The sequence below is a fragment of the Oncorhynchus keta genome, chromosome 34, assembly GCF_023373465.1.
Source record: "Oncorhynchus keta strain PuntledgeMale-10-30-2019 chromosome 34, Oket_V2, whole genome shotgun sequence".
Lineage (NCBI taxonomy): Eukaryota > Metazoa > Chordata > Actinopteri > Salmoniformes > Salmonidae > Oncorhynchus > Oncorhynchus keta.
In genome coordinates, this window is record NC_068454.1 from 59,706,982 (window position 1) to 59,728,810 (window position 21,829).

Sequence of the window (21,829 nt, forward strand, 5' to 3'; positions counted from 1 at the left end):
CAACACTTTTTATGGGTATCTTTAAGAAATGGCTTTCTTCTTGCCCATCTTCCTTAAAGGCCAGATTTGTGCAATATACGACTGATTGTTGTCCTATGGACAGAGTCTCCCACCTCAGCTGTAGATCTCTGCAGTTCATCCAGAGTGATCATGGGCCTCTTGGCTGCATCTCTGATCAGTCTTCTCCTTGTATGAGCTGAAAGTTTAGAGGGACGGCCAGGTCTTGGTAGATTTGCAGTGGTCTGATACTCCTTCCATTTCAATATTATCGCTTGCACAGTGCTCCTTGGGATGTTTAAAGCTTGGGAAATCTTTTTGTATTCAAATCCGGCTTTAAACTTCTTCACAACAGTATCTCGGACCTGCCTGGTGTGTTCCTTGTTCTTCATGATGCTCTCTGCGCTTTTAACGGACCTCTGAGACTATCACAGTGCAGGTGCATTTATACGGAGACTTGATTACACACAGGTGGATTGTATTTATCCTCATTAGTCATTTAGGTCATTCAGAGATCCTCACTGAACTTCTGGAGAGAGTTTGCTGCACTGAAAGTAAAGGGGCTGAATAATTTTGCACGCCCAATTTTTCAGTTTTTGATTTGTTAAAAAAGTTTGAAATATCCAATAAATGTCGTTCCACTTCATGATTGTGTCCCACTTGTTGTTGATTCTTCACGAAAAAATACAGTTTTATATCTTTATGTTTGAAGCCTGAAATGTGGCAAAAGGTCGCAAAGTTCAAGGGGGCCGAATACTTTCGCAAGGCACTGTATTGTCTTGGGCAGTCATATTTTTTTCAAAATTATTCTTATCAAATATCTTAACGCTGTACGAGTTCATTTGCCTTTTCCAAACTATCAAGTGCTAACATCAAGGTCCAGTAAAACACATTAAGTCATTTTCCCATTTTCTTTGCGGCTGTGATACCCCCTTCTGCTACTGCTGGACTGTCTGTACAAACATCCTTCTAAAATGTCCTCTTGCTTTTTTTTACATCAGTATTTCTCCTACTACACATTTTCTATGATGTAAGATGCACCACAAATAGAATTACGTCATTTACAGGATCTCTGTGTACTCTTACCTCAATATCCTGTTTCAGTAACAGTGGAGTTTTGTAACTTCAAAGTTTCCATTCGCAATGTTTAGTTTAACTTTATATTCAGTTCATGTGGTTACAGAGTTACAGAGTAACTATACAAATAATTAAATTGAAGCAGAATTTGACTAGCTTCCTTTAAATTGACTCATTATTATATGCAGGCCTATCTTAGCTGCAGTTACAGTGTAACGCTGAATAATGACATTCGGGTGATCAATGACCTTACAGTGTAACTTCATGGCATAAGGGCCCATGTGTGATGTTGCCCATTGTTTTGGTTTACACATCTGTTATTACGGTTGACTGACCTTTTCCTTCAGCTTTGGCTTGCCAACCTTAGCATAGACGTCATCCTCTCTCGCTTGGTCTCTAGGACCCAAGCTACCCCTGGAAGACAAGTTGTGTCATTGTAAGCGTTTGACTCATATCTGTTGTCTCATCAGGTTATTTCCCTACGTACGTTTTGGTCGACTACTACAGTCATTTTCACATGAGTGGTTTCAATACATTACTACATGATGGTAATATCAATTCATGATGTATTTGAGGTCATTTGTGTCTTTTCCCACATCATATGCATTCACCTTTTGGAATGACTGAAGAATGCTCTCTACTGTACTGTAGTACGGTGTTGATTTTAGGACAGCCTCAGCCTCAAAGGGTTAGGCTTGAGCCTGGGGGTGCCCTAAAATGGACACCGCACTGCAAATGTGAAGTGATTTGTTTTTTCTTGTTATAATTGATATCCAATTGGTAGTTACAGTCTTGTCCAATTGCTGCAACTACCATACGGACTCGGGAGAGGTGAAGATTGAGAGCCATGCATCCTCCAAGCCGCACTGCTTCTTGACACACTGCTCGCTTAACCCGTAAGTTACAAGGAGTAGCTAGAGCACGATGGGACAAGGACATCCCGGCCGGCCAAACCCTGCCCTAACCCAGACAATGCTGGGCCAATTGTGCGCCATCTCATGGGTCTCACAGTCACAGCCTGCTGCCACACAGCCCGGGATCGAACCCGGGTCTATAGTGACGCCTCTAGCACTGCGATGCAGTGCCTTAGACCGCTGCCCTACTCAGGAGGCCAATGTGATGAGTTTTAATTTGAATCTATCCTGGTTTCATCTGCCCTCCCCACATTCTCAGAAAAATGTTCAATCTTACATCTCCTGGCCCCTGAATTGCAGCGACGCATAGTTGACTTCAGGTTCCTGCGTGTGTCCAGTGTGTTCATCTTTGTTTCTGATTGGATGGCTTGGTGAAAGACCCTGAATAAATTAGATGGAATGCATTAAAGAGAATGTCAAGAATTGAAATAGTTAGTTCATCTCTTCATTACTGTACAATGTATATGCTACTTATATGTTTATATTTAACTAGGCAAGTTAGTTAAGAACAAATTCTTATTTACAATGACAGCCTAGGAACAGTGGATTAACTGCTTTGCTCAAAGTCAGAACAACAGATTTTTACCTTGTCAGCTTGGGGTTTTGATCTAGCAACCTTTCGCTACTGGCCCAACGCTCTTACCACTAGGCTACCTGCCACTACGCTCAGGCATTTTTGACGTCATGTTGTGAATTGTAATAGTCATTGATTGAGTAAACTGTAGAGTTACAGTATATACAGCATATAAAGGCCTCTCTCCTCCATATTTCATCCCTTCAACAACACTGTTCGATTTCTCTCACCTGCTTTCCACCTGGTACCTTCAGAACACTGTATGCAGTGTATATGTCAGAGGTGGACCTTTAAAGAAGAAAAAAAAACAATTAAATCACTCTGCCAAGACTGACAAGTAGACACAGGTCTATATCGTCCTCTAGATGTTCAAACTGAGACAGAAAGTAGTGGTGATCCACAGTAACTAGTATAATGGAATCCCATTGTATGTGAGGGAGGCCTGCTAAATGGTCTCATTGAGACTTGCGTATGTCTGCCCATCCAGACGTGTGTGTCTCTGTGTGCACGTGTGCATACAAACGTGGGTGCTTATGTGTGTTTGTCTACAGTGTGATCTTGTCTGTGTGAGAACATGTCTTATGCTCTTACGTGCTGTCTGGACCCGACGTCCTGCTGGGATGGGGATGCTGCGGTTGGGGCAGGGGCTCTGGGTGGTACGGGTGGTACAGCTGATCTCTGCTGCTCCCCGGGGGGTCTGATGCCGCTGCACCCCCTTCACTCACCAGGTTCTCACTTGTGCCATTACGCCAGCCCTGACGGTGACACACACACACACACACGTACAATTAACTAGGGATTTTCACAAAATGAACTACAGAATAAATAGAAGAGAATAATGCAGTATTTGTGGAATGTTACAGTACCAGAAAACCAAAGTGAACACAACAAGGCAGTTTATGTGATGTCCCCTGATGGATCGATTTGATTCTCTTGTGTCTGAAAAACGCAAAACAAAAAGTGTATATTTCACACAAACGGTGTTGTGGTGAGTTTCCAGTCATTACTAACTGTAGTCAATACGTATGGTTAAGAAATATATGTGTTTTATAAATAAGAGGAGTGAAGTGAGTAAGTGTTGACAGAGGACTCACCTGTAGACCAGAAAGATGAGTAAAAGAAGAAGCGGAACACAGCAGAAAGGAAGGACCAGAGAGAGGACATGGAAGACACTTCCTGCGATGAGAGAACAGAGGGAGGAGTAACGATAAAGAGAAATGGATCAATATTGGACCATTCAGACTCTGGCTACAGTCTTTGGCATTTTGTGTGGAACTGTGACTTAAAATGCCAATGCCACCTACGTGTTGTTACATACTGTCTTACTGTATGGATACAATACATTTAGCATCTTGAAGGATGGTTTTTAAGGCCTGTATCATCATTGATTCATACATTTAGGTAGCATATCAGGGGGAGGATGAAATATGCAACACTCTTAGAAAGGGTGCTATCTAGAACCTTGAAGGGTTCTTCGGCTGTCCCCATAGGGGAACCCTTTGAAGAACCCTATTTGGTTCTAGGTAGAAACCTTTTCTACAGAGGGTTCTATCTGGAGCCAAAAAGGGTTCTATCTGGAGCCAAAAAGGGTGCTATCTGGAGCCAAAAAGGGTTCTATCTGGAGCCAAAAAGGGTGCTATCTGGAGCCAAAAAGGGTGCTATCTGGAGCCAAAAAGGGTGCTATCTGGAGCCAAAAAGGGTTATCTTATGGGGATAGCTGAAAACCTCTTTTGGAACCCTTTTTGTCTAAGAGTGTAGGCCTCAGATGAATATCAAAAGTGAGATAGAAATACTGAGGTAAAAATGTTAGTCAGAATAAGTCACACTTCTGTACTCTATTGATTTGGCTGTCAGTCACTATGCACTCACGGTTGAGAAACAGCTTGACTCTTCCAGATTCTTTCCCCCCCATGTCATTGGTAGCAACACAGTAGTACGTCCCGGGCTTGTCCGGGTGGACAGTGATGTTCTGGTGATTGATGATGAAATGCTCCCTTTCCTCGACCAGCCTGTACCACTTGTAGCTGTTGACAGGGGGGTAACTGTGACTGTGGCAGGTCAGTGCCACAGGGCTCCCCCCATCACTCTGCCACCTGTTGGTCATGTTGTGAATGACCTTTGTGAGCTTTGGAGCATCTGCGATGGAAGATAATGGAAGAAAACGATTCTTATACATTTGAATAGAAATATGCATTTGCATTTTCCTTGTGTTGAATTGTCTTTAGTTATAGTATTAGAAGAACATAAATTCAAGCTCTACACAAATGACCACTTAAGTCTTTATTCCAGAAAGTTACAGAGGACCTGAACCCATTTGAAAGGATGACGCTGATCCCAAATGTAGATCTGAGAGGATTGCAGTAAGCAGTATGGTTCATCTCCCTCCATCTTGCCCTCTGATAGGCCAGGTGGAATTATCACCTTATTAATATCTATTAATTCCTCTCAGATCTACATAGGGTGTATATCCTACGGGTAGTTGTCATAAAGCGGCGACAGAGATGTACTCACACTTGACTTTAACTTCAACCTGTTGCGATTTCCCAGTTCCTAAGGAGTTCTGGGCAGTGCACCTGTACAGTCCACTATGGGATGGGGTTGTGGACATCACCGTCAACTTCTGGACCCACCCCACTACCCTGGTCTCTCCTGCGCTGATCTGGATCCAGGTGTATTTGGTGGCATGGGGATTGGAATGAGCCGTGCAGGTAAGAACCAGCTGGCTGTTTTCAGTCAGGACCGTGTCAGGGTGAGCAGAGGCCATCACATTTTTGGGGCTGTCTATAGGTGTCATAGCAGAGAAAGCATCATGGAAAATGTTTATCTTGGAAATCAAACATGTTTGACTATTTCATCATAATAATAATAGAAGGATGATGACGGTGATGACGGTGACGACGGTGATGACGATGCATTGTACTCACATGTAATCTCCAGCTCCTCCTCTGTGATGCTCCTCCCCTCAGAGTTCTGGGCTCGACAGGTGTAAACCCCTCCTTGCAGGAATGTAACATTAAAAGAACCCCGGACAACATTGGTAGAATGTTGGAGGAACCCAAGAACTGGTTGAGGCTGCATTTGAAGAAGGGAGCTAGACATTGGTGAGACAGAGGGACGGGGAGTCCATGTCAGAGTGAGCTGAGAGTCTGGGAAACTCTGCACGGTGCAGTTGATACTAACCAGGTGGCCCTCCTGGGCCGTGCGCACCATAGAAAGCACTGGTTTGGTTGGGCCATCTGTAGAGAGGAGGAGAGCTTTGAAAAAAAACACCTATTCAAATATTTAATTGTACCTATTCAAATGTTTGTCAGAGAGGACTGTAGATACACGTTTCAAATATGAACACAAACATGAACACAGAGGCTGCCATGTGTAAAACGTCATCATGAATAAGCTAACCAAAATATATACTATGACATCTATTAATCAATTAGCTGTTCTTTTTGAGAGGTGAAATGGGCTCAGCAGTGCTCGGATACCGAGTAAGAGGAGGCTATGATATGAGATCTGGATGCATTTATACAATAAGAACAGCTTTTACAGCTGTGATGAATAATACTCACATAGAACACGGAAGCATGACATGCTGCTGTTCTGTCCCGTGCCGATGTCATTGGTGGCCCTACAAATGTAACACCCCTCGTCTGTTACGCCCACCCTAACCAAGAGTAGGGTATGTTTGGGGCCTGTGATGGAGCTTAGTCTATGTGGTAATACTCCACTATGGTGGTACCAGGTGTAGACACTGGGGGCAGGATGGGCCTCAGTCGCACAGGTGAGACATAGCTGAGAACCTGCCTTCACCTGGTTGTCGTGGGAACCTCCGCTTTGGGTGATGTGAGTGTTTCTTGGAACATCTGCAAAGGATAAGATATATATATAGTATCAATCAAAAGTTTGGACACACCTACTCATTCAAAGGGTTTTCTTTATTTTTTACTATTTTCTAATAATGAAGACATCAAAAATATGAATTAGCAAATATGGAATCATGTAGTAACCAAAGAAAGTATGAAACAAATCAAAATATATTTTCGATTTTTCAAAGTAGCCACCCTTTGCCTTGATGACAGCTTTCACACTCTTGGCATTCTCTCAACCAGCTTCACCTGGTCTTGTAGGACTTCCCATGTATGGGCTCCCGAGTGGTGCTGCAGTCTAGGGCTCTGCATCTCAGTGCTAAAGGCGTCACTACAGACTCTGGTTTGATTCCAGGCTGTATCATAACTGGCTGTGATTGGGAGTCCTATATGGCGGCGCACAATTGGCCGAGCGTTGTTAAGGTATTCCCGGGGTAGGCCGTCATTGTAAATAAGAACTTGTTCTTAACTTACTTGCCTAGTTAAAATAAAAAAAATCCTGTTCACTTGTTGGCTGCTTTTCCTGCGGTCCAACTCATCCCAAACCATCTCAATTGGGTTGAGGTTGGGTGATTGTGGAGGCCAGGTCATTTGATGCATCACTCCATCACTCTCCTTCTTGGTCAAATAGCCCTTACACAGCCTGGAGGCGTGTTGGGTCATTGTCTTGTTGAAAAACAAACAATAGTCCCACGAAGCACAAACCAGATGGGATGCCGTATCGCTGCAGAATGATGTGCTAGCCATGCTGGTTAAGTGTGCCTTGAATTCTAAATAAATCACTGACAGTGTCACCAGCAAAGCACCCCCAAACCATCACACCTTCTACTCCATGCTTCATGGTGGGAACCACAGACCAAAGGACACATTTCCACCAGTCAAATGTCCATTGCTCGTGTTTCTTGTCCTTTAGTAGTGGTTTCTTTGCTGCAATTCAACGATGAAGGCCTGATTCACGTGGTCTCATGCAGTCTCCTCTGAACAGTTGATGCTGAGATGTGTCTGGTACTTGAACTCTGTGAAGCATTTATTTGGGCTGCAAACTGATGTGCAGTTAACTCTAATGAACTTATCCTCTGCAGCAGAGGTAACATCCTTTCCTGTGGCAGTCCTCATGAGAGACAGTTTCATCATAGTGCTTGGCGGTATTTGCGACTGCACTTGAAGAAACTTTCACATTTCTTGAAATGTTCCGGATTGACTGATCTTCATGTCCTGAAGTAATGATGGACAGTCGTTTCTCTTTGCTTATTTGAGCTGTTCTTGCCATAATATGGACTTGGTCTTTTACCAAATAGGGCTATGTTCTTCACAACCCCTACCTTGTAACAACACAACTGATTGGCTCAAACGCATTAAGAAGGAAAGAAATTCCACAAATTAGCGTGTAACAAGGCACACCTGTTAATTAAAATGTATTCCAGGTGACTACCTCATGAAACAGGCTGTGAGAATGCCAAGAGTGAGCAAAGCTGTCATCAAGGCAAAGGGTGGCTACTTTAAAGAATCTCAAATATAAAATATATTTTGATTTGTTTTAACACTTTTGTGGTTATTACATGATTCCATATGTGTTATTTCATAGTTTTGATGTCTTCACTATTATTCTACAATGTAGAAAATAGTAAAAATAAAAAAAAACTTTGAATAACTAGGTGTGTCCAAACTTGTGACTGGTACTGTATATTAATTTATTCAGCACCGTGTATATAACTGAGTAGTTCCTGATATTGATATTGGATGGATGTAAGAATTTGACATTCAGCATACCATTTTAATTGATAATTGTTGTTCCCTGTACAGTGTTTGAACATGCTAAAACGGCAAAAGACGTACAGGAAACGGTTATCTGATATCTTGATGATGACCTTCCCCTGCCAACATCATTCCTCGCCTCACAGGAGTAACGTCCTCCGTCATCTGGCTGTACACTACTGAAGGTATACTCCTTTAAAGCATTGGTTATTTTTTTGTTGTCTTTGAACCAAGACCATGAATGCGCTTCAGGGTTGCTTTTCGCCACGCAAGTTAATTTGATTTTGTCTCCTTCTTTGATTGTAGATCGATCCTTATTTGTTTCAATGTGCACTCCGGCAGGAGCATCTGAAAGAGAAGAGTATTGCAATTGAATAAAAACTGTGTCGGCTGCCTTCATTGTCTATGTATCAAAAAGTCAATTCCACAATGTATATGAGCATGGATGTGAGATAGAGACGGCCTAAAACATTATTTAAAGGAATTCTTCCTCGATTTCATTTCCCTATGATACAAAATGTATATCTGGATGACACAAATAAGGAATATCTCACATTTAACATTGATTGTAACAACGTTTGAGTTTTGGGTCCCATGTTGGTTTACAGCTTCGCAGTAGTAATTCCCGCTGTGTGTAGATGTGGTAGATTGGATCAACAATTCTTTTCCCCTGAATTGGGTCTTTTGACTGTCTTTAAACCAGGAGTAAGTAGCATTTGGGTGCCCTCTGCTGGAACAAGTGAGGGTGACCGGCTGTCCTTCCTTTACAGTTGACAAATGTACAACTGCCTTTGTCTCCTTAGGGGCATCTTTTAAAGAGAAGACAAAAAAGTCAAGTGATCATAGAAATGGCTCGACTCTGAAAACAAGAAGCACAAAACATCAAATCAAATTAGTAGGGTGATTTCTTCGTAGTAAAAAAGGTTTGAAACAAAAATAATGCAATGGTTATGATAAGGCTAATCAAGCACTTTACTCTTATCTGTGTCGCTGAAGCGGTAGAGATTGTGGGATATAAATTTAAAGGTAATTCCCGATTTAAGACGACATATATGCAGCGTTTAACGTGAATGCAGTCTCTGCTAACACAGGAACATTGCCTTTAAATGTCAATCACGCTGTAACGCTGAACTTTCGCGATTCGATGAACACAGTTTGAACTAGAAAGTCCGTAATGAACTCACATTCAACCGTCAGCTTGATGCTCTTGCTCACACACTGGTCTTTGGTCCCCTGTGGTTGACAGGAGAGCACCCTCCCATCATCCTGCCAGCTAGCATTAAAGCTGACCACACTGCTTGCGCGGGTACCCTCGGAGGTGTGAACAGGCATTACGGTCTGACCAAGCCCTGTGAACTCTGGGTGTGATCCACATGCCCCTGACGTGAAGCATCGAAAGGTCACAGGCGCAGACTCTATAACTGTTGAATTGTTCAACTTCTGAACTCTAACCTGGCACGGGTCATCTACAGTGGCAAGACATCAGACAGAGACATATATTGTACATTACAACACTGTCAATCGAATAGCGGTGATTATTATTGGGAATTGATATCCAGATGTATCTGTAAGGTGAACTTGCCTTCAACTGTAAGATTCAGACCTGCTTCAGTCATCCATTTGTCATTCTTTCCTATATATCTGAATGTGTAGATCCCACTGTCAGTCTTTTCCAGGTTGTTGATGAGTAGGCTGCAGTCGCTTTGTGTGACCTGTCCAAAATTCACAGAACCAATGTACTTTACTCTGTCTGCAAATTCAGGGGCAGTAGTTTGGGCCTTCGTGTTACTGATTACAATTGTGCCAGTGAAGTCCTTCATGATGTCATTCCACTTGGCATTTTTCATCCAAAACCATTGATCTTGTTCATGTTTCATCAAGCTGGTAACAGTGCATTTGATTGTAATGCAGGAACCTTCCTTTGCGGCCAAGTGCTCTCCAGTTATTTTGATGGGTGTTTCAAGATTGCAAACAGGAACTATGATGGACCAAGAGGAAAGCAAGATTAGAATAGTACAGTTTTTTTTGTATGCAATTGTCACAAGTATATGGTACATTTTTACAACACTTAGTACAAAACTCAGGACCGATTTATCAAAAAGGCAGTTCAAACCTCTAAGCACATTTTCAGTAGACTAAGTACAACACACAAAATCGTGCAGTCACTTTTTCACCAAATTTAATCAGTGTTTCATCTAGTTGAATGTTTCACATGTTCATAGAGAGTAATTGCTTTTCACAATGCAATGCTCGCATTACTGTTGATATTCTCATTCTTGAGTCTTCTCATTTGTTCAAATACAGTTCACAATTAATGAATCCGACCGCTGTTAATTTATAATCCCTTAACCGTTTGGTAAACCTATAGACTTTAAATTGGTTGGTCTAGGACAGATTTTGAGAACTACAAAATGAAAATGTATGTTTGTAATGTATTAACATATAAAGTATGATACTTTAATGTACTATTATGATGATGACTATTCTGATTATATTCGCATTAACAAAAAAAAAAATCAGATATTGACAAGATCAGAGATGTACTGTCACACCCTGAACAGTTTCACCTGTCCTCGTTATTGTCTCCACCCCCTCCAGGTGTCGCTTGTTTTCTCCAGTGTATTTATCCCTGTGTTTCCTGTCTCTCTGTGTCAGTGTATTTATCACTGTGATTCCGGTCTCTCTGTGCCAGTTTGTCTTGTATGTTCCAAGTCCACCAGTGGTTTTCCTGTACTCCTGCCTTTGCTATCTAGTCCTCCTTTCTAGTCCTCCCAGTTTTGACCCTTGCCTGTTCTGGATGCTGTTATCTCAGAGGCTGCCTGCCACTGAAAAACCCCAATCACCTAGTCATTTTTTCCCTCTCTGTGGTGAGTTGGTACAGCCTATCCCGGCTCCCTGAGAACCCTGCCTCCCTCCTCCAGGGCGATATTCGGGGAATCCTGGTGCCTGCCAAGGTTTTCTTTCTCAGTGCTCACTTATTTTTGAGCTACAGCTATCTTCGTTTCCTTCAGACCAATCGAAGATAGCGTATATCATTACGCTTATGTTGGGAAGGGCGCTCTCCTGGGCAGTTTAGGAGCAACAATCTACAATTTGTGGTCATCTGGAGGAATTTATGGCAGAGGTGAGAAAGGTATTTGAGTCTCCAGTATCTGGGAGAAAGGTGGTCAGTAAACTGCTTGACTTACGTCAAAACTCCTTAAGTGTGGCAGACTACACGGTTGATTTTTCTCACGTTGGCCACCGAGAGTGCCTGGTATCCGGAGTCTCTTTCTGATAATTTTCTGCACAAATTATCTGAGGATGTCAAGGATGCGCTAGCTGCTCGGGAATTACCTCTGGACCTCAACTCCCTTATCGCTCTAACCATAAAAATCGATGGACGCCTAATGGAACGTATGAGTGAGAGGAGGTCTGGTCTCGGGCACACTAGTGCACTCGCTATGGCTCCTTGAATCTATGAAGTTTCCGAAGGCAGCTTTTCCGAGAGGATTTGAAGCCACCTGAGCCCTCCCGTGAATCTACGATGGGTGAGTTGGATACTCCTGAGCCTGTGCAGTTGGAAAGAGCTAGGTTGTCAGTTGGGGAACATTCACGGAGGATGAACAGTAATTGTTTTCTGCACTGTGGAGGGGCAGGACCCTTTATAGCTAGCTACCTGTCCTGTTAGGAAACCCTTGTCTCGAGTGGGTACCAGTGCTATGGTGAATTAGACTGGGAGTTCCCTAATTCCATCACCTGCATAGGAGACCAATCCAAGTCTCTCTGAGTGGTCATTGACTCTGGGGCTGATGAATGTCATATGGATGCCACGATAGCTTCTGAGCTTGGTATTCCCACTCAGCCTCTCTCTGTGCCTCTCTCTGTGCCCACGGCCGCTCTATAGGGGAAGTCACCCATATTACTGTGCCCGTTCAATTACAGGTTTCTGGCAACCACAGTGAGACCATACAGTTCCTCCTCATTGCATCTCCCCATGTTCCAGTCGTTTTGGTATTTTCCTGGCTACAAAAACACAATCTTGTGATTGACTGGACCACAAGCTCCATCCTGGGTTGGAGCCCATTTTGTCATTCCCACTGCCTTCAAGCAGTACAGCCTTCCCCAAGTCGTCTTCCTCAGAACGTTAGCAAGACTGTGGATGTCTCTGCTGTTCCCACTGAGTACTATGACCTCCTGGAGGTCTTCAGTTAGGCACGTGCTAATTCCCTTCCCCCGCACCATCCTTATGACTGTGCTATTGACCTTCTCCCAAGCATTACACCACCTCAGGGTCTGTTGTATTCTCTGTCCGGACCAGAGACCAAAGCTATGGAGGAGTACATAGAGGATTCTCTGGTCACTGGGGCCGTCCATCCGTCTGCATCTCCTACAGGTGCAGGGTTTTTCTTTGTGGAGAAGAAGGACAAGAACCTGCGTCCGTGCATTGACTCCCGGGGACTTAACGACATTACTGTCAAGAATATTTACCCCCTACCTCTCCTCGGCATTTGAACCTCCCCAGGGGGCCACCATATTTTCTAAGTTGGACCTTCTAAATGCCTACCACCTGGTTCAGATACGCGAGGGGGAAGAGTGGAAGACAGCCTTCAACACAGCCAGTGGACATTTTGAGTACCAGGTCATGCCATTTGGACTCACCAAGGCCCCCGCTGTTTTCCAGGCTTTGGATAATGATGTGCTTCGGGGCATGCTAAACGGGTTTGTGTTCATGTACCTTGATGACATCCTGCTTTTTTCCCGATCTGCACAAGAACATGTTCTTCATGTCAGACAGGTCCTTCAGCGCCTCCTGGAGAACCAACTGTTTGTGAAAGCCGAGAAGTGTGCGTTTCACCGCTCTACAATCACCTTTCTGGGATATGTCATTGCTGAAGACCATGTTCAGATGGATCCTGGAAAGGTGAAAGCAGTAGTGGATTGACCTCAACCAACGTCCAGGGTGCAGTTTCAACAATTTCTTGGATTTACAAACTTCTACTGCCATTTCGTTTGGGTTTACAGCACCCTGGCGGTCCCCCTCTTGGCACTCACCTCTCTCAAGGTACTGTTCAAATGGTCTCCAGCTGTCAGCAAAGCCTCTGTGGACCTGAAGCATCGGTTCACAAGAGCACCTATCCTCATCCATCCGGACCCCTCGCGTCAATTTGTGGTGGAAGTGGATGCTTCGGATGTTGGAGTGGGGGCCATCCTGTCCCTGCGATCTTCCCAGGACCAGAAGCTTCATCCCTGTGCATTCCTGTCCCATCGTCTCAATCCTGCTGAAAGGAACTACGATGTTGGCAACCGAGAACTCCTGGCAGTGAAGATGGCATTGGAAGAGTGGAGGCACTGGCTGGAAGGAGCAGAGCAGCCATTCCTGGTCTGGACCAACCATAAAAACTTGGAATATCACCGTACAGCCAAGCGCCTCAACGCCAGGCAGGCCCGGTGGGCCCTCTTGTTCACCAGATTTAACTTCACCATCTCCTACTGCCCAGGGTCAAAGAATGTGAAGCCTGACACGCTCTCCCACCTATACAGTTCCTCTGCCACACCCTCGACCTCTGAAACCATTCTTCCTACCTCATGCTTTGCTGCCACTGTGGATTGGGGTATTGAGAACCTTCGAGGCACAACGCTCCTAGCCTGGACCCGAAGGGGGCCTGACTAACTGGCTCTTTGTCCCTAATCCAGTCCGGTCCCGGGTCCTGGAATGGACTCATTCCTCCAGGCTGACCTGTCATACAGGGTCCCATCGTACACTAGCCTTCCTTCGACAACGTTTCTGGTGGCCCACAATGGTCCCTGACGTCTCTGCCTTCGTCACCACATGCACTGTGTGTGCTCAAAACAAGACTCCACGGCAAGCTCCTTCTGGCTTACTGCAGCCACGTCCTTGGTCTCATATCTCTGTACTTTGTCACTGGGCTCCCTCCGTCTGATGGCAACACTGTCATTCTGATGGAAGTCGACCAGTTCTCCAAGGCTTCCCATTTCATCCCTCTCCCCTAACTACCTTTTGCCAAGGAGAAGGCCCAGCTTATAGTGAGGCATGTCTTCCGGGTCCATGGACTCCCGGTAGACATGGTCTCCAAACGGTGTCCTCAGTTCTCGTCTCAGTTTTGGGTCATCGGCCAGCCTGTCATCCGGATTCCATCCCCAAACTAATGGTGAATCGGAGCAAGCCAATCAAGACCTGGAGACCACCTTAAGGTGCCTGGTCTAGACCAACTCCACTACCTGGAGCCGCCAACTGGTTTGAGTGGAGTATGCCCGGAACACTCTTCCCAGTTCTTCCACGGGACTCTCCACAGGACTCTCTTTCGAGTGCTCCATGAGGTATCAGCCTCTACTCTTCCCTGAACAAGAGCAGGAGGTCAGCGTACCCTCGGCCCAGATGTTTGTCCGCCACTGTCAACGTACCTGGTGAAGAGCCAGGGCGGCTATAAGCGGACCGTTGCCGAACCCCAACTCCTCGCTACCGCGTTGGGCAGAGGGTATGGTTGTCTACACGGGACCTGCCCCTTCGGGTAGAGTCCGTCAAACTGTCCCCTCGTTTCATTGGTTCTTTCCCATCTCCAGAGTCCTGAGTTCCACTGCTGTCCATCTTGTGTTACCCCGTACCCTCCGTATTCACCCTACCTTCCGTGTGTCTAAGATTTAAGCCTGTGTCTCACTGTTCTTTGTCTTCTGTGTTGTGACAAGGTAGGGTGGTATACAGAAGATAGCCCTATTTGGTAAAAGACCAAGTCCATATTATGGCAAGAACAGCTCAAATAAGAAAAGAGAAGTGACAGTCCATCATTACTTTAAGACATGAATGTTAGTCAATCCGGAACATTTGAAAGTTTCTTCAAGTGCAGTCAAAAAAAACATCAAGAGCTATGATGAAACTGGCTTTCACGAGGACAGCCACAGGAAAGGAAGAGTTACCTCTGCTGCAGAGGATAAGTATATTAGAGTTACCAGCCTCAGAAATTGCAGCCCAAATAAATGCTTCACAGAGTTCAAGTAACAGATGCATCTCGACATCAACTGTTCAGTGGAGAATGCGTGAATCAGGCCTTCATGGTCGAATCGCTGTAAAGAAGCCAATACTAAAGGATACCAATAAGAAGAAACTTGATTGGGCCAAGATGTCCAAATTTGAGATTTTTGGTTCCAACCGCCGAGTCTTTGTGAGAAGCAGAGTAGGTGAACTGATGATCTCTGCATGTGTGGTTCCCACTGTGAAGCATGGAGAGGTGGTGTGATGGTGCTTTGCTGTTGACACTGTTCCTGATTTATTTAGAATTCAAGGGATACTTAACCAGCATTGCTACCACAGCATCCTGCAGCAATACGCCATCACATCTGGTTTACGTTTAGTGGGACTGTCATTTGTTTTTCAACAGGGCTATTTGACCAAGAAGGAGAGTGACGGAGTGCTGCATCAGATAACCTGGCCTCCACAATCAACCGACCTCAAACCAATTGAGATGGAAGCTCAGCACTGAGAGGAAGCTCAGGCAGGTAGTTGACTCCGTAACTGAACGACTAGTGTAGTGTTAGCTAGCTACATAGTTGTCTTTGCTGTCTTCGTATCCAAGATAATTGTGTAGTTTAGAGTGTGTAGTCTTAGAGTGATTATCTTAATTTACCGAGGTTAGCTAGCCAGCTATTTGTTGTCCTTAACGTAGGAGACACTGCTAGCTAGCTAACAGCTAGCCAACGTCTGGAATATAACTTCCCACTCAACAACCCGGTCGCATTCCGCTTCGCTCCACAGGTAGTATCACATTTTCATTTCATTTCATTACAGCACAACGGTTTGATTTGTTTGATCGTAGCTAGCTACATAGCTAGCTACATAGCCGTCTTTGTGTCAAAGATAATTGTGTAGTCTAGAGCGATTTTCTAGGTTAGCTAGCCAGCTATTGTCATTCTTTTAACGTAACGTAATCAACACTGCTAGCTAGCCAGCTAGCCCCGAATAGCTGCACTGTAGAAACTATTACACTCAACGGAACGACTTGATTAGTGTAGTGTCAACAACGCAGCCACTGCCAGTTAGCGTACTTCAGCAGTACTGTATCATTTTAATCATTTTAGTCAATAAGATTCTTGCTACGTAAGCTTAACTTTCTGAACATTTAGTCCACTTGTCATTCAATCTCCTTGCATTAGCGTAGCCTCTTCTGTAGCCTGTCAACTATGTGTCTGTCTATCCCTGTTCTCTCCTCTCTGCACAGACCATACAAACGCTCCACAAAAATGCCACCCTAATCTGGTGGTCCCAGCGCGCACGACCCACGTGGAGTTCCAGGTCTCCGGTAGCCTCTGGAACTGCCGATCTGCGGCCAACAAGGCAGAGTTCATCTCAGCCTATGCCTCCCTCCAGTCCCTCGACTTCTTGGCACTGACGGAAACATGGATCACCACAGATAACACTGCTACTCCTACTGCTCTCTCCTCGTCCGCCCACGTGTTCTCGCACACCCGAGAGCTTCTGGTCAGCGGGGTGGTGGCACCGGGATCCTCATCTCTCCCAAGTGGTCATTCTCTCTTTCTCCCCTTACCCATCTGTCTATCGCCTCCTTTGAATTCCATGCTGTCACAGTTACCAGCCCTTTCAAGCTTAACATCCTTATCATTTATCGCCCTCCAGGTTCCCTCGGAGAGTTCATCAATGAGCTTGATGCCTTGATAAGCTCCTTTCCTGAGGACGGCTCACCTCTCACAGTTCTGGGCGACTTTAACCTCCCCACGTCTACCTTTGACTCATTCCTCTCTGCCTCCTTCTTTCCACTCCTCTCCTCTTTTGACCTCACCCTCTCACATTTCCCCCCTACTCACAAGGCAGGCAATACGCTCAACCTCATCTTTACTAGATGCTGTTCTTCCACTAACCTCATTGCAACTCCCCTCCAAGTCTCCGACCACTACCTTGTATCCTTTTCCCTCTCGCTCTCATCCAACACTTCCCACACTGCCCCAACTCGGATGGTATCGCGCCGTCCCAACCTTCGCTCTCTCTCCCCCGCTACTCTCTCCTCTTCCATCCTATCATCTCTTCCCTCTGCTCAAACCTTCTCCAACCTATCTCCTGATTCTGCCTCCTCAACCCTCTTCTCCTCCCTTTCTGCATCCTTTGACTCTCTATGTCCCCTATCCTCCAGGCCGGCTCGGTCCTCCCCTCCCGCTCCGTGGCTCGACGACTCATTGCGAGCTCACCGAACAGGGCTCCGGGCAGCCGAGCGGAAATGGAGGAAAACTCGCCTCCCTGCGGACCTGGCATCCTGTCACTCCCTCCTCTCTACATTTTCCTCCTCTGTCTCTGCTGCTAAAGCCACTTTCTACCACTCTAAATTCCAAGCATCTGCCTCTAACCCTAGGAAGCTCTTTGCCACCTTCTCCTCCCTCCTGAATCCTCCTCTCCCCCCTCCTCCCTCTCTGCAGATGACTTCGTCAACCATTTTGAAAAGAAGGTCGACGACATCCGATCCTCATTTGCTAAGTCAAACGACACCGCTGGTTCTGCTCACACTGCCCTACCCTGTGCTCTGACCTCTTTCTCCCCTCTCTCTCCAGATGAAATCTCGCTTCTTGTGACGGCCGGCCGCCCAACAACTTGCCCGCTTGACCCTATCCCCTCCTCTCTTCTCCAGACCATTTCCGGAGACCTTCTCCCTTACCTCACCTCGCTCATCAACTCATCCCTGACCGCTGGCTACGTCCCTTCCGTCTTCAAGAGAGCGAGAGTTGCACCCCTTCTGAAAAAACCTACACTCGATCCCTCCGATGTCAACAACTACAGACCAGTATCCCTTCTTTCTTTTCTCTCCAAAACTCTTGAACGTGCCGTCCTTGGCCAGCTCTCCCGCTATCTCTCTCAGAATGACCTTCTTGATCCAAATCAGTCAGGTTTCAAGACTAGTCATTCAACTGAGACTGCTCTTCTCTGTATCACGGAGGCGCTCCGCACTGCTAAAGCTAACTCTCTCTCCTCTGCTCTCATCCTTCTAGACCTATCGGCTGCCTTCGATACTGTGAACCATCAGATCCTCCTCTCCACCCTCTCCGAGTTGGGCATCTCCGGCGCGGCCCACGCTTGGATTGCGTCCTACCTGACAGGTCGCTCCTACCAGGTGGCGTGGCGAGAATCTGTCTCCTCACCACGCGCTCTCACCACTGGTGTCCCCCAGGGCTCTGTTCTAGGCCCTCTCCTATTCTCGCTATACACCAAGTCACTTGGCTCTGTCATAACCTCACATGGTCTCTCCTATCATTGCTATGCAGACGACACACAATTAATCTTCTCCTTTCCCCCTTTGACCAGGTGGTGAATCGCATCTCTGCATGTCTGGCAGACATATCAGTGTGGATGACGGATCCCCACCTCAAGCTGAACCTCGGCAAGACGGAGCTCCTCTGATGGTGTGTGTGTGTGTTTAAACGTGCAAGCACTTTTGTCCAAAGTAAGTCACAGTGGGTCTACACATTTTCGTATGTGACCCCTTTGAAAATCAAACCCAAAACTCAGATGTTGCTAGTGCCATGCTCTTACTAACTGAGCCACACACAACCACTACAATAGATAAGTACACTACAATACTGTAAAATACCATATATGATTACAATACAGGTGTATGATTGCCTTCCCTATGAGTGTGTCACCCTCTTTCAGGCTATGGATGAGGCATGCAATGACATCAATCCAGACCGACAGTATGTAGGGCTTAGATTCACCGTGCCTAAAGGTTTTTCCCCAGGTGCTTGAACAATGAGGACATTTACTGTGATGTTGATGAGAGCCTATGGCCAAATTATCTAGACAGGCTTGATTAAAACTAGTTCCTGTTATGATTTTAAAGTGTCATTTTATATTAACAATGCATACTTTTTTGCATCAATGTTTTGATCACACATGGGATAGAAAGTTTGGAAATGGGATTTTCAGTCCATTTTGATGGGTGTGAAAACGTCCTGTAATTTACTGTACCGTAGCGTATTACATTCAAAAGGCAATTTTGAAATACACCACATGACCAAACATATGTGGACACCTGCTCATTGAACATCTCATTCCAGAATCATGGGCATTAATAAGAAGTTGGTCCCCCCTTTGCTGTTACAACAGCCTCCAATCTTCTGGGAAGGCTTTCCACTAGATGTTGGAACAGTACTGCGGTGACTTGCTCCCATTCACCCACAAGAACATTAGTGAGGTCAGACACTGATGTTGGGCGATTAGGGCTGGCTCGCAGTCAGCGTTCCAATGTTGGAAGCACAGCATTGTCTAGAATGTCATTGTATGCTGTAGCGTCAAGATTTCTCTTCACTGGAACTAAGGGGCCTATCCCGAACCTGAACCGAAAACTGCCCCAGACCATTATTCCTCCTCCAGCTAACTTTACAGTTGGCACTATGCATAGTGTTCTCCTGGCATCTGGCAAACTCAAATTTGTCTTTCGGACTGCCAGATGGTGAAGCGTAATTCAAGTCCAATGGCGGTGAGCTTTACAGCACTTCAGCCGACGCTTGGCATTGCGCATGGTGATCTTAGGCCTGTGTGCGGCTGCTCGCCCATGGAAACCTATTTCATGAAGCTTCCATCACAAAGGTCTTGTGCTGACATTGCAACTGACGACAGACGATTTTTACTCGCTATGTTCTTCAGCACTCAGCGGTCCCATTCTGTGAGCTTGTGTGGCCTACCACTTCGTGGCTGAGCCGTTGTTGCTCCTTTACGTTTCCACTTCACAATAACAGCACTTACAGTTGACAGGGCAGCTCTAGCAGAGCAGAAATTTGATGAACTGATTTGTTGGAAAGGTGACATCCTATAACGATGCCATGTTGAAAGTCACCGTGCACTTCAGTAATGCCAGTATACTGTCAATGGTTGTCTATGGAGATTGCAGGGCTGTGTGCTCGATTTTATAAATGTGGCTGAAATAGTCAAATCCACTCATTTGAAGGGGTTTCTTCATACTTTTGTATATATAGTGTATGTATCTTGCATTTTTTGCTATTGGATTAACTGGTTAATAACTCCATTGAGAAGAGATGATTATGTTGTGTTTTGGTGATTAAATCAATGTTCCCATGGTATTTCACAGTAAATGTATATGTTGGACCAAAAATGGTGTGGTGAAAGATATGACCAAACAAAATGAAGGCACAATAAAATGTTTTGAATATGAGACTTGCTGTGTTACAAGCGTTACCAGTTTGGAGTTTTGTACTAAGAGTTTTGAAAATCCACCTCATACTTCAAAAATAGCACCAAAGCAATTGAAACATTTATAAAATGATATGGAATATATGGTTTTCAGTGTACCTGACAGTAACAGTTACAGTGCATTCGGAAAGTGTAAGAACCGACGTTGGAGATGAGAAGCAGGTACGGAGAGTGAACATTTAATTTGGCACAGACATGGAACAGGACAGAAACCGCGTCAGAACCGAGTAATACAAAGACATACGACAATTAATGCTGAAGCGGGAAACAGACAGATATAGGGGAGGTAATAACACAGGTGATTGAGCCCATATGAGTCCAATTAATCTCTGATGCGCTTGACGAGGGAAGCAGGTGTGTGTGATGATGGTGGCAGGTGTGTGTAGTGCTGGGAAGCCTGGTGCCCTTGAGCGCCAGTGAGGAAGAGCGGGAGCAGGAGTGACAGGAAAGTATTCAGACCCCTTGACCTTTTCCACATTTTGTAACTTTACATCCTTATTTGAAAAATGATTAAATCCATTGTTTTTCTCAAAAATCTACACATAATACCACATAACGAAAAAGCGAAAAATGTTTTTTAGAAATGTTTGTAAATGTATTGAAAATAAAAAACAGAAATACCTTATTTACATAAGTATTCAGATCCTTTGCTATATGACTCAAAATGGAGCTCAGGTGCATCCTGTTTCCATTGATCATCCTTTAGATGTTTCTACAACTTGATTGGAGTCTATCTGTGGAAAATTCTATTGTTGGACATGATATAAGATCCCACAGTTGACAGTGCATGTCAGAGCAAAAACAAGATTCCCTGGTCTGATGAAACCTAGATTGAACTCTTTGGCCTGAATGCCAAGCATAATGTCTGGAGGAAACCTGGCACCATGCCTACGGTGAAGCATGGTGGTGGCAACGTCATGGTGTGGGGATGTTTTTAGCGGCAGGGACTGGGCGACTAGTCAGAATCCAGGGAAAGATGAACGGAGCAGAGAGTACAGAGAGATCCTTGATGAAAACCTGCTCTAGAGCGCTCAGGACCTTAGACTGGGGTAAAGGTTCACCTTCCAACAGGACAATGACCCTAAGCACACAGCCAAGAAAATGCAGGAGTGGCTTCGGGACAAGTCTCTGAATGTCCTTGATTGACCCAGCCAGAGCCCGGACTTGAAACCAATCAAATATCTCTGGAGAGATCTGAAAATAGCTGTGCAGCGGAGCTTATCATCCAACCTGACAGACCTTGAGAGGATCTGCAAAGAAGAATGGGAAAATGTTCCAAATACATGTGTGCCAAGCTTGTAGCGGCACACCCAAGAAGACTCAAAGCTGTAATCGATGCCAAAGGTGCTTCAACAAAGTACTGACTAAAGGGTCTGAATACCTATGTAAATATAATATTTGCTCAAATTTATACAAACCTGAAATAAACAATTTAATCAATTTTAGA

The 21,829-nt window shown here is 45.0% G+C and overlaps 1 protein-coding gene across 3 annotated transcripts in view; it reads right to left on the minus strand.

Annotated features, from left to right (window-relative positions):
- si:dkey-24p1.1 (uncharacterized protein LOC556718 homolog) overlaps positions 1–21,829 on the minus strand; it is a 37,464-nt gene that overhangs the window by 3,251 nt on the left and 12,384 nt on the right. For 2 of the 3 annotated variants that reach the window (XM_035750792.2, XM_035750793.2), the window contains 14 exons: positions 9,760–10,155; positions 9,362–9,643; positions 8,732–8,986; positions 8,259–8,525; positions 6,126–6,419; positions 5,487–5,798; positions 5,074–5,343; positions 4,432–4,698; positions 3,657–3,738; positions 3,429–3,501; positions 3,154–3,317; positions 2,793–2,850; positions 2,266–2,369; positions 1,410–1,488 (listed from right to left, as the gene is read on the minus strand). In XM_035750792.2, the coding sequence (XP_035606685.1) occupies positions 1,410–1,488; positions 2,266–2,369; positions 2,793–2,850; positions 3,154–3,317; positions 3,429–3,501; positions 3,657–3,738; positions 4,432–4,698; positions 5,074–5,343; positions 5,487–5,798; positions 6,126–6,419; positions 8,259–8,525; positions 8,732–8,986; positions 9,362–9,643; positions 9,760–10,155 (2,903 nt within the window). The remainder of the gene's footprint in view (positions 1–1,409; positions 1,489–2,265; positions 2,370–2,792; positions 2,851–3,153; positions 3,318–3,428; positions 3,502–3,656; positions 3,739–4,431; positions 4,699–5,073; positions 5,344–5,486; positions 5,799–6,125; positions 6,420–8,258; positions 8,526–8,731; positions 8,987–9,361; positions 9,644–9,759; positions 10,156–21,829) is intronic. The other variant, XM_035750794.2, reaches the window with a different exon arrangement.